At 47.8% G+C, this 17,826-nt stretch overlaps 1 protein-coding gene across 1 annotated transcript in view; it reads left to right on the top strand.

Moving 5' to 3' along the window:
• The window catches only part of LOC119964262 (spondin-2-like), a 57,749-nt gene extending 54,859 nt beyond the window's left edge, over positions 1 to 2,890 (top strand). The window contains exon 6 of the mRNA XM_038793539.1: positions 2,460 to 2,890. Coding sequence (XP_038649467.1) covers positions 2,460 to 2,641 — 182 coding nt within the window. The 3' untranslated portion in view covers positions 2,642 to 2,890. The remainder of the gene's footprint in view (positions 1 to 2,459) is intronic.
• Positions 2,891 to 17,826: the final 14,936 nt, after the last annotated feature.

Here is a 17,826-nt window from a genome sequence, read left to right as displayed (position 1 = left end):
GGCTAGGAGGAGGTGGCGGCGAGATGGGCCTCAAAGCAGCGGAGCCAGTGTGAAAAGATTCCTTTGGCTTCAGCTGCCTGTGGGTCGAGTTCCAGTCGATCAAGTTTGAGGGCGGCTTCCATTGCGATATCTTAGCTTATTAAATTAATGCGACCATCAATTCATGCGAGACGATTAGCAGAAGTGAACAGTGGTTTTAATAAGCTAGATCTGTGCCTGCCTGCGACTGCTCTGTACTGAGTGCTGCCTACAGGCTGCAGGTTTATATACCACCCCCGAGGGGGCGGAGCCACAGGTGGAGCCCACAGGGGCATCAACATAATACAATACAATACAGTGGTGAATTGCAGTAACAATACATTCACTACAATTCCAAACTTGGGTCACTGTCTGTGTGGAGTCTGCACATTCTCCCCGTGTCTGCATGGGTTTCCTCCGGGTGCTCCGGTTTCCTCCCACAAGACCTGAAAGACATGCTGTCAGGTAATTTGGACACTCTGAATTCTCCCTCATTGTACCTGAACAGACGCCAGAGTGTGGCGAATCGGGGCTTTCCACAGTAACTTCATTGCAGTGATAATGTAAGTCTACTTGTGACAATAAAGATTATTAAAGATTATTAAAAAACAGGGATCAGCTCATCCAGTGCTGGCTAGAAATTAAACCTGATTATATATTATATTGAATTGAAGACATGCATTGTCAATATAATGAGGTGTATTGCTGCACAATAATTTGACAATTATTTGTTAGTTTTGATTAGCAAATAGCTTTAGATGCAGTCAGATTCCTACACACATTTATACTGTGAGATTTCTTGCAGTGGAAGCAGTTCTTTCATAGATTGTAGATATCTGGATTCCAAATCTATCCTGTTTCTGCTGTGGGATAGATTTGCACATGTGCCATTGCTCTAAAGTTGCATTGGAGTCTTTACTGTTTCTGCTGCTCATCTCCCTTGAAATTGACAGAATGTCACCAAAGGCCAAAAGTACTAACATTTGGCCTGTGATAAAGACAAAATTATCGTGTTATTAATAATACCTGTCACTGGTAGTTTTAATCTCCCGGAGGCAGAGAACAAAATCTTTCAACAGAAACAACTGTAATATAGAGTACTTGATAATAAACAGTATATGAGTACCTGTTATATAGATGGCGAAATCTAATGGAAAAGTTTCTTTGTGTCATTTTTGGCGGGTTTTGCTGGGAGTTTCCCGTCAGCTCTGTTGGTGAGTTCCCCACTGCTATCTAACGACACTTGGTCACTTTCTCGACCCAGGAGAGTTTCTCACCAGTTTAGCTCACAATTATTTTCATCACTGGGGAACTGAACTCACTGGCCAGAATGGCTCCGAGGAGATTGGACCGCAATTTTGAAAGGGTTGCCCCGATCTTTAAGTGAGATTGTGCGTCCCCCGCACACCCCATCCATGGATGATGTTACCCCCCACACGTATAGGCATTAACCCCCCCTCCCCCAAGTGTGGACACCCTGCTATGGGGTCGCTGATTCCCCCCCTTTTCAGGTCTTCCCACGCCCCCTTTTTGGCCCCCCTTCCAGGACCCCTAACCTTCCAGAGGCCCCTTCAAACCCGCCCTGCAGCCCCCCACCCGTCATGGTGTTCCCATGTGCCAGTTTCTCTTGCCCTTCTGGCTGGGTTTTGTAAGGAGTTGCTGTCAAAGGAGCCTTGGTGAGTTGCTGCAATGAATCTTGTGGATGGTACACACTGCTCCCACTGTGCATCAGTGGTGGAGAGAGTGAATGTTTACGTTGGTGGTTGGGGTGCCAATGAAATAGGCAGTTTTGTGTTGCATGGTGTTGAACGTCTTGAGTGTTGCTGGAACTGCACTCAGTCAAGCAAATGGGCAGTATTCCATCACACGTCTGACTTGTGCCTTGTAGATGGTTCGAACCCCAGCCCTGGGTCACTGTCCGTGTGGAGTTTGCACATTCTCCCCGTGTCTGCGTGGGTTTCACCCCCACAACCCAAAGATGTGCAGGTTACGAGGACTGGCCACACTAAATTGCCCCTTATTTGGAAAAATAATTTGGTACTCTAAATTTTAAAATAAAGAAGAAAAAAAAACTGTTTCTCGTGCCACAGACGTTGCCAGACCTGTCAAGTTTTTCCAGCATTTTCTGTTTTTATTATATATCATTATTATACAGAAATATTTTCCTCATCTCCTCCCTGGTTCTTTGCCAATTGTCTAAATCTATGCTTCTGGATACCGACCCAACTACTCGATTGAAATACATTATAATTTTGAACACTCATTAAATTCCATTCAACCTTCTCTGTTCTAAGGAGAACAATCTCTTTCAATGCATATTTATGATCATATCAATTGTTTTGCTGCCCCGATATGTTTGGGTTGTTTTGCTGGTGGGAGATTAAAGGGCCTTCAAGAAGGGTCTCACATTGATCTTCATTTGGTCTTGTATTTACTTACAGAAACACCTCTCGATTGTGAGGTTTCCACCTGGTCTTCTTGGGGTCTGTGCAATGGCGATTGCAGTAAGTTTGGTGCTAGGGGTAGGACACGTTTTATCCACACCCAACCTTCCAGCAGTGGAGCTCCATGTCCAGAGCTGGAGCAGGAGAGGAAATGCATTCCCAGCAATTGTTACTGGTGATTTTTTTTAGATGTGTGACTGACAACATTCCTGTTGGGGTGACAACATTTACTGTGGGTCGCCGTTAAGAGTTTGTATCAGTGGCTGGTGAGCGCTGAGAATGTAAGAATCTTTAGGAATGGAGGATGTCATTGGAGCCAACAAGTCCATCCCTTTTTGATTGTTCTCACTGCTTTCTCACCCATCTTCTTTTCATATCCCTCAAACCCTTCTCTCTTCAGATACACAAATAAATGTCTTTCAAACCCATGTGCATTGTCTGCTTCATTGGCCTTTTCTGACAACTTATTCCACAGGTCATTTGGATGAAGTCTGACATCCATTAAATGACTCCAAGCAGCAAACTTTGTTCTTGAACCCTTTGTAATTGTGTAATTGTGAAGAATTTGTCCGAAACGAAGCAAAAATAATCTTGAAAAATAGTGAAACTTTAATAGCTCAGGTCAAAAAAACCTTCACTTCACTATCCGAATGAAAACATGCTCGTCTGAGTAGAACCATAAAACACCATTTGCCAGACTATCTGATGAGTTAAGTCAGGAGGAATTATTGAAGAGTGAGCAAGGGAATTGGGTGGATTACTTGAGAAAGAAAAGAAATTGCAGGGGAGTGGGATTAAGAGGTGGCTCAGGCATGATTGACGCTGAATCATTTTATCATCAGGGGTCCTTCTGAAAAGAAGTGGATAAGCAGGTGACCGGATATCTCAGGACATTCCCAATGTTAATTCATCAGCAATTAATGTCCTAGCTCTGGGTGTTTATACGGACCAATTTCCACCACAGGTCCACAACACCTGTTAAGTAACCATTAACTGGCTTCTCCAATGGTTTAGTGGGCAACGACTTCGTAGTTTGGGCGACAGAGAGCAGAAGGTCTCGATTTTGATTCCCGGTTAATACTTCACAATACATGTTAGACTCATGGTTACTGATCATCCACTTTAGCAATTTAAAATAATTATTCTTGTTAGCATCATTTTATTGTACCTGCTCATTTAAAAAAAAATATATTTGAAATATATCTACATTTTCAAAGCAGATACATAGCACCTGGTTAATGCTGAGTTAGATCACTTTTGAACCACTGCCTGGTTAATACTGAGTTATATCATCTTAGTGACTTGGAAAATTGATGTGCTATGATGGAGACCTGGGTTGACTTGAGAAATTCAGCAGGGTTTCCTCTTCCGCTTACTAAACAGTGATCCATAAAAGGAAGTTACATGTGTGGTGATGTCTGATGAGAAAAATATCGGGCTTGATCAGATAACCTGAGGGCACTTGACTCTCTGGCTCACACACAAATGCTGGTCACTTGAGCAAAGTATCACAAAATGTCGCTGGTGCCCACAAAATGCTTCCCAGCAGAAACTGGTGCTTCTTGGATTGGTAATAAAGATGAAATTTCTGAAAATTAAATAACTAGACAAAGTAAGTACAGAACTCAGTGATGAGCTACAGTGATATTGTGTGTTTAATGGACGTGTGCATCCCAGTTTAAAGGGGCTGGTTTAGCTCACTCGGCTAAATCGCTGCCTTATAAAGCAGACCAAGCAGGCCAGCAGCACGGTTCAATTCCCATACCAGCCTCCCCGGACAGGCGCCGGAATGTGGCGACTAGGGGCTTTTCACAGTAACTTCATTGAAGCCTACTCGTGACAATAAGCGATTTTCATTTCATTCAATTTCATTTTCATTTCATTTCAAATGATAGGAGCCCTGGGGTTTAGTGTGTTTAAATCAAAGAACAAAGAAAATACAACTAAGGAACAGGCCCTTCGGCCCTCAAAGTCTGTGCTGATCGTGATGCCCTAACTAAAATAAAACCTTCAGCCCTTACTCGGTCCATATCCCTCTATTTCCTCCCTATTCATGTACCCATCCTGATGCCTCTTAAATGTTGCTAATGTGCCTGCTTCCACCACATCTCCTGGCAGCGCGTTCCAGGCACTCACTGCTCTCTGTGTGAAAAACCTACCTCATACATCTTCCTTAAACATTCCCCCTCTCATCTTGAACCTGTGCCCCATGTAAATGACAATTCCAACCTTGGAAAAAGTCTCTGACTATCCACCCGTCTATGCCTCTCAATTTTCTAGACCTCCATCAGGTCACACCTCAGCCTCTGTCTTTCCAGTGAAAGCAATCCCTGGTTTATTCAACCTCTCCTCATGGCCAACATCCTCAAGACCAGGCAACATTCTGGTGAGCCTTCTTTGCACTCTTTCCTGTGGAACACCACTAGCTATAGAAACCCATTCTGAAAAACATCCTTCCACCACTACTCTCTGTCTCCTATAACCAAGCCAGTTCTGTATCCATCTAGTCACCCCACCCCAAATCCCATGTGATTTTAGCTTTTGTACCAATCTGTCATGTGGGACCTTGTCAGATGCCATACTAAAGTCAATATAAACTACATCAACAACCCTTCCATCAATTTTCTTTGTCACCTCTTCAAAAAACCAAGTTGTTGAGAGATGACCTTCCCCGTACAAAACCATGCTGCCTGCCACTAACTAGTCCATTTTCCTCCAAATGTGCATATATCCTGTCTCTCAGTATGTTTTCCAAAAGCTTCCCCACCATTGATGTCAGGCTCACCGGCCTATAATTTGATTGATTATCCCTGCTTCCTTTCTTAAACAAAGGAACAACATTGGCTATTCTCCAGCTCTCTGGAACCTCGCCTGTGGTCAAAGAGGATGTGACGATAGCTGTTAAGGTCCCAGTAATCTGAGCAATTACTGCTCTATTTTAAAATGTCGGCGGAAAGAAATTATGAGAATGGTTTAACTATTTATAGAAAGACAGCCTGTCATGAGAGCTTATTATGTACCTGCTTTGAAAATGCAGAGAAGTGTGGAGTTTGCACATTTTCCCCGTGTTTGTGTGGGTTTCGCCCCCACAATCTAAAGATGTGCAGGCTAGGTGGATTGGCCACGCTAAATTGCCCCTTAATTGGAAAAAATGAATTGGTTATTCTAAATTTATATATAAAAAAAGAAAATGCAGAGAAATTTCAAATAATTATTTTTAAAATGAGCATACACAGTAAAATGATGCTAACAAGAATAATTATTTTAAACTGGTAAAGTGGATGTTCAGTAACCATGAGTCTAGCACATATTGTGAAGCGTAAATAAAAGCTAAGACTCCCAGGTCAAGTTGCATAACTAGCACAAAGTAAGATGGTTGTGATTATTGGAGGGCAATAAATCAGCCCAATACATCATTACAGGAAGTACTCAGCAATGCCCTGGGCCCAACTCCTTCAACTGTTACATCAATGACCTTCCCTCCAACATGAGTTCAGAAAAGGGGATGTTTGCTGATGATTGCAGTGTTCAGTACCAGTCACAACTCAGACATTGAAGCAATCAGTGCCTGCATGCAGCAAGACCTGGACAACGTTCAGCTGGGGCTGGTAGATGGCAAGTAACATTCGCATCACACATGTGCCAAACAATGACCAGCTCCAGCAAGAATCTAACCACCTCCATTTGACATTCAATGACATTCCCATCGCTGAAGCCCCCACGATCAACTTCCTGGGAGTTAGAATTGACCAGAAACTTAACTGCACCAGCCATAAACATACTGTGGCTACAAGAGCAGATCAGATGGTAAGAATTCTGTGGTGAAGAACTCACCTCCTGACTCCTCAAAACCTGTCTAAGATCTACAAGGCTCAAATCAGGAGTGTGATGGAACATTCTCCATTTGTTTGGATGAGTGCAGCTTCAACAACGCTCAAGAAGCTTGGCACTATCCATATCAAAGCAGCCCACTTGATTGCCCCCCCTCCCCCCATTCACACCTTAAACATTCACAGACAGTGGCAACAGTCTGTGTCATCTACAAGATGCACTGCAGCAACTCACCAAGGGTTCTTTGACAGCACCTTTGCAAACCTGCGACCTCCACCGCCTCACGGCGCCGAGGTCCCAGGTTCGATCCCGGCCCTGGGTCATTGTCTGTGTGGAGTTTGCACATTCGCCCCGTGTTTGAATGGGTTTCACTCCCACAACCCAAAGGTGTGCATGGTGGGTGGTTTGGCCACGCTAAATTGCCCCTTAATTGGAAAAAACGAATTGGGTACTCTAAATTTTTTTTTTTTTAAATCCCATGGTCCTATTCAAAGAGAAGAGAGTTCAATCTGCATTCAAATCTAACAGGTTATCCTGAATGCATTGGACAAACTCATCGCCCAGAACTCCTTTATCAATTTTATTGGTCCAGTCCCACATGATGTTTAATGCCCTCCTACAATTACTACATTGCCTTTATTGCAAACTCCAATAATTTGTTTGCTGTGTCCAACAATATGACTACTGTTAAGGGACCAACAATCTGCATCCAACTGTATTTTCTGAATATCATAGAATCCCTACAGTGCAGAAGGAGGCCAGTCTGCCCATCGACTCTGCACTGTCCCTCTAAAAAAGTACCCTACCTCGACCCACTCCGCTGCTCTAATCCTGTAACACCACCTAACTTGCAAATCTTTGGACTGTGGGAGGAAGCCGGAGCACCTGGAAGAAACCTACGCAGAGAGGGGAACAACATGTAAACTCCAAACAGACGTTCGGCCAAGGCCAGAATTCAACTCGGGTCCCTGGTGTTGTGAGGCAGCAGTGCTAACCATTGTGCAACTGTGCCGCCCCAATGGACGTCGGTGATGTTGCGGAAATGAAAGGAAACAATATTGGTGATGGATTTTATGTGGAATGAAGACAAGATTCAATGTCTTTTGAGGAAACCTAAATGAGGGTGCTACAGTGTGGCAGAAAAACTAGCTGGATTCCATGATTTGTTAATATTGTAACATTGTCTCGTGGGAGCTGTGGGATCTACAAGTTATAAAAACACTCTTAGGCCTTAGCTTCGTGGCCAGTTGGCACGCTGTAAGCCAACAAACTGAACGTTAGTGGTTGATTTCAAATGGGAAGGGGCACCATCAAAAACAGGTTCTGGTCCTACCCTCAGCTGATATGCACATGCCCATACTTCTGATTAATACTTCTTATTCATAGACATTTGCTTAAGAATTGATTAAGGACCAGATTTGTCAAATTATTTTTCCCTCCCTCGTGAGAATTGCTGAGCCAATCGTACGAACAGCAGCCAACTCATCATAGGCAAGGGATCCAATTTGTGGCTGTGATAGCGTGGCCGCTTTAAGGGGGCGATCCTTTGCATGTCATGTGACCCGCTCGCAGCCTCGGGGGATGGTGCGCACGAACCTCAGCCTATCGGTGTCTAGGTGCAGACCTGGATGTTGGGGTATGGCCAAAGTAAGCTTGGAAGTTGAGGGGACTAGAACCGTGAAGGAGTTTTAAAAAATATATTTACATTAAACATTTTCCAATTGGAGTTTAAAAAGAAATTTCACAATAAAACCCATATTACCCCAGCAATCTGGCTGGTTTAGCACAGGGCTAAATCGCTGGCTTTTAAAGCAGACAAGGCAGGCCAGCAGCACAGTTCAATCCCCATACTAGCCTCCCCGAACAGGCGCCGGAATGTGGCGACTAGGGGCTTTTCACACTAACTTCATTTGAAGCCTACTTGAGACAATAAGCGATTTTCATTTCCAGTTGATAGACAAAAACCAACATAACAAAAACCCTGACACATCGTACTGTTATAACCCGACCTAAGGGCACAAGGTCTGCAACCTCAGAGTCCCTGTGGCCTCACTAGTGTATGATCCCCCTGATTGAGTTTGATGTAGTTGGTGCGGGCCACGTTTCCGTATCTGGATAACGTCACCATCTGCGGCCAATACCAGCAGGACCACGACGCCAACCTCCACCGATTTCTCCAAACAGTCCAGAAACTCAATCTCACATACAATAAAGAGAAATGCGTTTTCCGCACAACCAGACCAGCCATCCTCGGCTATGTCGTGGAAAAAAGAGTCCTGGGGCCTGACCCGGACCGGACTCTTACAACTCCCTCTCCCTCATTGTTCCGGGGCCCTCAAGAGGTGCCTTGGATTTTTCTCCTATTACGCCCAGTAGGTTCCCCAGTATGCGGACAAAGCCCATCCACTATTTAAGACCACACTAATCCCACTGTCAGCCGAGGCCTGCTAGGCCTTCAACTGCATCAAGGAGGACATCGCCAAAGCTGCCATGCGGGCGGTGGATGAATCCGTCCCCTTTCAGGTGGAGAGCGACGCCTCAGATGTCGCTCTCGCCGCCACTCTGAATCAGGCAGGGAGACCAGTTGCTTTCTTCTCTCGAACCCTCTCCGCTTCAGAACTTCGACACTCCTCAGTTGAAAAAGATGCTCAAGCCATTGTGGAAGCTGTACGGCACTGGAGGCACTACCTCGCAGGTAGGAGATTCACCCTCATCACCGACCAGAGATCGGTTGCCTTCATGTTCGACAACTCGCAACGGGGCAAAATAAAAAACGATAAAATCTTGAGGTGGTGGATCGAACGCTCCACCTATAATTATGACATCATATATCGGCCGGGGAAACTTAACGAGCCCCCAGATGCCCTGTCCCGCGGCACATGCGCCAGCGTGCAAGACGCCCGATTACAGGCTATCGTCAATGACCTCTGCCACCCAGGGGGTCACCTGGCTCGCCCACTACGTCAAAGCCCGAAATCTGCCTTTCTCCACCGAGGAGGTAAAAGCCATCACCAGGGATTGCCCGATCTCCGCGGAGTGAAAACCGCACTTCTATAGACCAGACAAGGCCCACCTGGTAAAGGCTTCCCGGCCCTTTGAACGCCTGAGCATCGATTTCAAAGGGCCCCTCCCCTCGACTAATCGAAATGTGTACTTCCTCAACGTCATAGACGAATTCTCCCGTTTTCCCTTTGCTATCCCATGCCCCGATATGACCTCCCATACAGTCATCAGAGCCCTGCACAGTGTCTTCACCCTGTTCGGTTTCCCCAGCCACGTCCACAGCGACAGGGGTTCGTCCTTCATGAGCGACGAGTTGCGTCAGTACCTGCTCGACAAGGGCATCGCCTTGAGCAGGACTACCAGCTATAACCCCAGGGGGAACGGGCAGGTTGAGAGCGAGAACACGACGGTCTGGAAGACCGTCCTACTGACCCTACGGTCCAGGAATCTCCTGACCTCCCACTGGCAGGAGGTCCTCCCCGATGCGCTCCATGCAATTAGGTCCCTCCTGTGTACGGCCACTAATCAGACCCCCCACGAGCGAATATTTGTTTTCCCTAGGGGCACTACCACGGGGGCTTTGCTCCCATCTTGGTTGAGGACACCGGGCCCGGTTCTCCTCCGGAAGCAATTCCGGACACACAAAACGGACCCACTACTAGAGAGGGTACTACTGCTACACTCGAACCCATACTACGCCTTTATTGAATACCCCGACGGCCGTCAGGACACTGTTTCCCTGCGGGACCTGGCGCCTGCAGGATCCACCACTACCACCACCACCACTGAGGTACCCCTCACACTACACCTCACCCCACACCCTGCGTCCCCACGCCTACAGGTTTCCCCCCCCCTTCGCCCGTCGCACCGGTCAGGAACGAAGCTCTGAACGAACCACCCCCGGAGTCCACCCTCAGATCCACACCGCCCATCAGCACACAGCCATCCGAAGCGGCTGCAAACCCAGTCCTCCGCCGATCCCAAAGGACGACTCGGCCACCGGACCGGCTCAATCTGTAGACCTGTCACCCCCGCCGGACTTGATTTTTTTTTACAGGGGTGAATGTGGTTAATGTATAATGCTTAATTCACACTATGTATCACGGTGTCCCTGTGGGCTCTGTCTGTGAGCCGTTGCGCGGCTCTGCCCACAGGGGGAGATGAGGAGCTTGTAGAGGGCTTCTCCCTTGGCTCCGCCCATGGCTCCACCCATGGCCCCTCCCACTACAGAAGTATAAAGTGCTGCGGTCTTGTGAGCCTGCCCTCAGTTCTTCTGGTCGCAGGCAGTCTCAGTTGTAAGTCTATTAAAGCCACAGTTTACTTCCTCTCGTGTCTCAAGTGAATTGATGGTCACATCAGGGAGCGTCTAGTCGATCGTGTGCATCACGGCCTTGGCGATGTTGGCCTTGATATGGTTGAAGGCCTGGTGAGCCTTGGCCATCAGGGAGAAAACGATGGAGTAAATGAATGGGCGGGCCTTGTCCGCATAGTTAGGGACCCACTGGGCGTAGTTTGAGGGCGTTGGGGCAGTGGGGGAGGGGGAGTGCCATGAGGGGGCGCATGTGATCGGGGTCGGGGCCCCATAACTCTATTTTGCACCACATAGCCGAGGATGGCTAAGCGGTTGGTGCTGAACACGCACTTCTCCTTGTTGTACGTAAGGTTGAGGAGTTTGGCAGTGTGGAGGAATTTGGAAAGATTAGCATCATTGTCCTGCTGGTCGTGGCGGCTGATGGTGACGTTATCCAGGTACGGGAAGGTGGTCCGCAGTCCGTACCGGCCAACCATTTGGTCCATCTCCCTTGGAAGACCAAGACCCCATTAATGACGCCGAAGAGAACCCTAAGGAAGTGGTAAAGGCAGTGTACGGGCAGTCCGCCTTGCGACTGGGAAGCTGGTGGTAGGCAGATTTCAGGTCCACTGTAGAGAAGACCCGGTACTGTGCAATCTGATTGACCATATCAGATATGCGTGGGAGGGGGTACGCGTCGAGCTGCATGTACTGATTGATGGTCTGACTGTAGTCAACGACCATCCTGTTTTTCACCCCAGTTTCACAACTGCCACTTGGGCTCTCCAGGGGCTGTTGCTGGCCTCGATGATGCCTTCCCGCAGCAGCCGCTGGACCTCAGATCTGATGAAGGTCGTGCCCTGGGCACTGTACCGTCTGCTCCTGGTAGCAATGGGTTTGCAATCTGGGGTGAGGTTTGCAAACAGAGATGGTGGGTCTACCTTAAGGGTCGTGAGACCGCATACAGTAAGGGGTGGTAGGGGCCCACCGAATTTCAGAGTGAGACTTTGGAGGTTGCACTGGAAGTCCAGGTGAGTAGCAAGGCAGCACAGAGGTTGGGGAGGATGTAGAGCCGGAAGTCGTTGAACTCTACACCCTGGATGGTGAGAGTGGCGGTGCAGTACCCTCGGATCTCCACGGAGTGGGATCCGGAAGCCAGGGAGATTCGTTGTGTGATGGGGTGTACTGTGAGGGAGCAGCGCCTTACCGTATCGGGGTGGATGAAGCTCTCTGTGCTCCCGGAGTCAAGAAGGCACGATTTCTTGTGCCCATCGACCTTTATCGTCATCAACGCGGTTGTGAGGTTGTGCGGCTGGGATTGGTCGAACGTGATGGAGGCGAGCTGTAGCTGGTGTTGGAAGGCAGTTTCAGGTGATGAGCGGCCCGATGAGGTGCCCGACGTGCAGGGATCCAGAGGCGGGGAAGATGGCGGTGCCCACGGGAGCGCACGTGGTGGGCGGCGCTAAAAATGGCGGTGCCCACGGGCTGCACGAGGCAGGATGGGGGGAAGATGGCGGTGCCCATGGGCCGCACGTGGGTTGCAGGAGTAAAAATGGCAGCGCCCACGGGTCGCACGTGGGGGGTGCAGGGACAATGGGCTTGGTTACAGCGGCGATCGAGCGGGCCTGGCACACAGCAGCGAAATGTCCTTTCTTCCCGCAGGCCTTGCAGAGTGCGCTCCGCGCCGGGCAGTGCTGCCGGGGGTGCTTTGTCGGTCCACAGAAGTAGCACTTGGGTCCCCCGGGGTTGGCTGGCTGCCGCGCGGTGCAGGCTTAGGGTTGGCTGGGGGCGGTCGCTGGTGGGGTCCATGATGGGATGTTCGCTGGTGGGGTCCACGATGTCTAGGAGGGGGGCGCTGTGCGGTCTGGGCGTACGCTTGTAGATTACGGGAGGCGACCGTTAGTGAGATCGTGAGTTTCTTGGTCCCCGCGAGGTCGAGGGTAGCCCCTTCTAAGAGGCACTGGCGGATGTACGCCGACCCTATGCCCGTAACAAAGTGTCCCTGATTAGGAGTTTGGAATGTTCAATGGCCGAAATGACCTGGCAATCGCAGTCCCTTGCCAGGGCTTGCAGGGCACGCCAGAAATCTTCCACAGACTCACCGGGGAGTTGATGCCGTGTGGACAGGAGGTGCCTGGCGTAGAGTTTGTTGGTTTGCTGGGTGTAGTTCTCTTTCAGAAGAGCCATGGCCTCAATGTAGGTGGGCGCGTCCCGGATGAGGGGAAAGATATCGGAGCTCAGCCGTGTATACAGGATCTGGAGTTTCTGTGCCTCTGAGGGTGGTTCTGTCGCAGATCCGATGTAGGCTTCAAAGCAAGCCAGCCAGTGGACGAAGGCCAACTTGGCGTTGTCTTCTTGAGGGTGCAGCTGCAGGCGATCTGGCTTGATGCGGAGGTCCATCGTTGTAAAATCTCTGCTTAATAAATTGATGCACTATCAATTACAATGCGACGAGAGTAGAGTGTAATTGAGGCTTTATTAAGTAGAGATGTGTAGCCTCCTGCAGCTGCTGCTGAAATGGCTGCAGGTTGGTGAGCACACGCATTTATACTCCGCCTAGTGGGCGGAGCCAGCAGGCAGGGATCTACACCCCATACCTGTAGTACAGGAGCCTTACCGTATTACATCTCGTATGTAATATATACAAAATTAGTGACTACCACACTGGCTAGGACCATTTCCTTGCACAACAATGAGAGGAAGGACTACTGACTGGCACCCATAAACTACTGGAGTGAGGGTGGACCCCACGATACTCAGCTGTTCCCCTGTATAAGTGGCCAAACGAGCCTCCGTGTCAGCTAAAGACCAAATATGCACCCCTTGCTTGATAAGATCTAAAGTGCTCTGCACCTTCACAGAAATGGCCGCTCCTGTTTTCAGCTCCTTCTGGAGCATGTGACCATTAACTTGAATTAGAAAGCGAATAGGGGTCACACGGTCTCTGCCAAACAGTTCAGCTGCATCTCAGCCTCATCCTTGGCCTCTTCTGGGTCATCCAGATGCAAGGCCCAGCCCCGGTGAGGCCTACTTCGACTGGGCACCTGGAAGGCTAGCCTCCGTGCTGCCGGCGGGTACACCTAGACTGGCATCCACACGTAGCACATGGGCTGGAATACTTTCAGCCAAGTCCGGGGATGTTGCACATCTCAGCGGCTGGCTCTTCACCCAGAAGCCAGAGTTGCAGCGACATTTGGTTCGGGCCGTGGGGATACCCCGTGAGGGGTGACACCCCAAAATGTTCACCGCCATCTCTTGTATCTTTTGGCTGTCGCATTCCACGCTTTCTTAGGCTACGGAGATCTACAGCGCCTGCTTAAAAGTTAAGGAAACTTCACCCAAAAAATTTTCCATAGTTTCCATATTGTTGATACTGCAGACCAAACGGTCGCGGAACATATCGGACAAACAGGGCAGCATTGCAATACAGTAGTTAGCACAGTTGCTTCACATCCAGGGCCCCAGGTATGATTCCTGGCTTGGGTCACTGTCTGTGCGGAATCTGCATGTTCTCCCCGTGTCTGCGTGAGTTTCCTCTGGTACTCCGGTTTCCTCTCACAGTCCAAAGATGTGCAGGTTAGGTAGATTGACCATGCTAAATTGCTCTTCGTGCCCAAAAAGGTTGGGTGGCGTTACTGGATTATGGGGATAGGGTGGGGTGTGGGCTTAGGTAGAGTGCTCTTTCCAAGGGCCGGTGCAGACTCAATGGGCCGAATGGCCTCCTTCTGCACCTTAAATTCTATGATTCTATGAAAACAGTTCCATACTCACAAAACCAGCTATCTTCTTTGGCCGAGATACAAACTTGGTGACAGGGTGACCAGAGGACCTCGCCGCGGTATTAAACTGATACCTTTGATTCTGGATGATTATCGACAGAATTGGGTTTAAGTGGTGCTCCACCAACGCCATGAGCTGGTTGAATGTTTGCATTTCTGGCATTGCCGGGTATGTGAGACCCAGATCAATCCGAACGTGTGCGGTCCACAGGCTGTCAACAGTGTGACCGCCTTGCGCTCATTCTCCATGATATTGTTGGCCCGGAAGAAATAACTCATTCATTCAGCCTATTGGTTCCAGTCCTCAACACTGGTGTCAAATGCATCTAACCCCCAAACAGAGGCATGGCAAATCACAGAAATCCAAACCTGGGTCCAGAGAATCGGGAGGTGGCTCATTGAGTCGGTCGGAGCATCAACAGCAAACCAGTTTACTCCTAGTCGCCAGTTTAATAAAGACGTGGGATGAAGACAGTGTATTTACGCTCCCCTGTCGACCCCTACTGAATATTTCCCTAGATGGTGTCTTACTGGCCGACCTCAAAAACACTGGGCAATTGAGATAAGATCATAAGACCATAATACATAGAAGCAGAATTAGGCCACTCGGCCCATCGAGTGCTCCGTCATTCAATCATGGCTGATATTTTTCTCATCCCCATTCTCCTGCCTTCTCCCCATAACCCCTGATCCCCTTATTAGTCAAGAACCTATCTATCTCTGTCTTAAAGACACTCAGTGATTTGGCCTCCACAGCCTTCTGCGGCAAAGAGTTCCATAGATTCACCACCCTCTAGCTGAAGAAATTCCTGCTCATCTCTGTTTAAAAATAAATAAATTTAGAGTACTCAATTCATTTTTTCCAATTAAAGGGCAATTTAGAGTGGCCCATCCACCTACCCTGCACATCTTTTGGGTTGTGGGGGTGAAACCACGCAAATGTGGGGAGAATGTGCAAACTCCACACGGACAGTGACCCAGAGCCGGGATTGAACCTGGGACCTCAGCACCATGAGGCAGCTGTGTTAACCATGTGCCACTGTGCTGCCCTTCCTCATCTCTGTTTTAAAGAATTGTCCCTTTAGTCGGAGATTGTTTCCTCTGGCAGTAGTTTTTCCTACAAGTGGAACATCCTCTCGTCATCCACTCTATCCAGGCCTCGCAGTATCCTGCTTCCCGTACCAGCCTCCCCGGACAGGCGCCGGAATGTGGCGACTAGGGGCTTTTCACAGTAACTTAATTGAAGCCTACTCATGACAATAAGCAATTTTCATTTCATTTTCATTTCAATAAGATCCCCCCTCATCCTTCTAAACTCCAACGAGTACAGACCCAGAGTCCTCAAACGTTCCTCATACGACAAGCTCTCATTCCAGGGATCATTCTTGTGCACCTCCTCTGGACCCTTTCCAAGGCCAGCACATCCTTCCTTAGATATTGGACCCAAAGCTGCTCACAATACTCCAAATGGGGTCTGATATCCCGCCCCTGACAGGGGATCTCTTATTCCACAAGGAGTAAGGGGAATATAAGCATTCCTGCCCCATAGGCTCCGTGTGGGATATTACAGGAACTTAAGGGGTGGAATGTTGCAGTATGATCCCATTAAGAAAGATATTTCTCGGGATACGTGGCCTGCCCGTTGTCTATGGGCAAGGAGCATGCGAACCTCAGATGTTTAGGCACTGTCCTTGCTGTTGGGGTATGATCAGAGTAAGCTTGGGAGTCCAGGGGACTGGACCGGTTTTGGAATTGTACTGTTCTGTATATAAAGTTCATCTTAGTTAAATAAATCACAGTAATTTAACACTGCCTTGTTGCTTGCCTCGTGCTACAACAGTTTTCATCTTGGTCTCCATAAAGATTTGTTCACTCTACCTTCTCTTTATAACCTATTTAACTTGACAAATCAGGGTGCATCCTCCAATTCTGGTTCTGTGAGCCTCTGCCTTCCACCTCCACGGAGTCAGTGATATCAGAACCTCTATTCTCTATTTTCTCTCTATTCTGGAACTCTATTGCTAACCACACAGAAATAAGGCAGTGTTATGAATCGGGGAAAATTATGATTAAAAATGAATTTGGGATAAACTGAAATAAAAAGGGAAATTGATAAGGGCAGCTGGGGGTTCTGATATGCAAATTAGCGTACCAGTGAGAAAAGCAAGTGTTTACCTATGTGACCCGGGAAAACAATGCTAATGCAGATCCCGAAAATTAGATCCACATTCCCGCACTTGGCCTATTAATAATCAAGGGCTGATGATTCATTGAATTATTACTGGTTCAGTACCAAACTCCAATCCACTGCCTAATAAAGCAAATTAAAAAGTACCGCAGCTATCAGTTAAAAATAAGGTCAGGACAGTTTTCACTCGAGCTGAAACGATACGGCAGAGGAATATCTGGACAACCTGTCGATTTGATTCAAGACATCACCAATTGCTGGGGTTGTGGCAGCTAGTATAGAGCTGGACTGGTGATTGTTGGGGAGCAGCCTTCGAGACTCTGATCAAGATGGTGTCAGCAAAGCACAAGTGGAAAACAATTCTCATGTAAAACATTGCCTAATCGAGAGTCAGAATGATCTCCTTGACTTGTGGAGTCTTTATTGTGATGCGCGAGACATCTTAGTTGTGTGGGACAGATTGGAGTACACCATTGGTTTCAGGTCTGTCATGTTTCAAAGACTTAAATAATCTCAAAATAAACATTGAGGTAATTTCAAAGTGGGGAGTTAAGCGAATTGGCACTCACATGCCAAAAAACCGTGCCCACAGTATGGGTAACACCAAAGGGAAAAATGACGCGGCCATAGCACAATAGCTGGAGAAAGGGACATAGTAAAGACAGCTACCATCGCAGCACATACCCAGCAGAAAAGAGTCTCCCCTGTAAACAATTTATTGCTAAAAGGGCAGCTGGTTAAAATCCAAAACCCAAACCAAGAAGATTATGCCTTCACTGAAACTGAAGATGTTTTTTCCAAAATTTTGACAAGTAACCTAACCTCTGCATGGTAACTACCTGCTGGATTTAGTTCATAGAGTTATATAATGTTGGATGTTGTTTGGGAACTAAGGAGCCTCAGAGTTCAGGAAACATAGGTGGTTAGAAACAAAGAGGTAACTTCATGTAATACCGTGTGTTTACAGTCGTCAGCGTTGTTAAGTGTTCTGTTGTAGTGTATTATAGTCCTTCTTGTCGTGTGCTTTTATTTTAAGTTAACGAGTATTCTTCATTAATTGGTTACAAAATAACTGGACTATTCCTCCCTGGTTTGCATATCTTTTCTCACGATATACCAAGTTGAAAATATACACCATTAAGAACTGGTGTTCCAAGTTATTCTTCTGGGTTTTGGGATGCCCCCGTGTTTAACGCCGGCAGGGTTCATAACAGTAGAGTAAGGACATGAAAGGAGTTTTTAAAAAGCAACGGATTTTGTAATAATAGAGTT

The sequence above is a fragment of the Scyliorhinus canicula genome, chromosome 4 (assembly GCF_902713615.1).
Source record: "Scyliorhinus canicula chromosome 4, sScyCan1.1, whole genome shotgun sequence".
Lineage (NCBI taxonomy): Eukaryota > Metazoa > Chordata > Chondrichthyes > Carcharhiniformes > Scyliorhinidae > Scyliorhinus > Scyliorhinus canicula.
The sequence above is the reverse complement of the archived record's forward strand: the minus strand, read 5'-3'. Positions and strand labels throughout refer to the sequence as shown.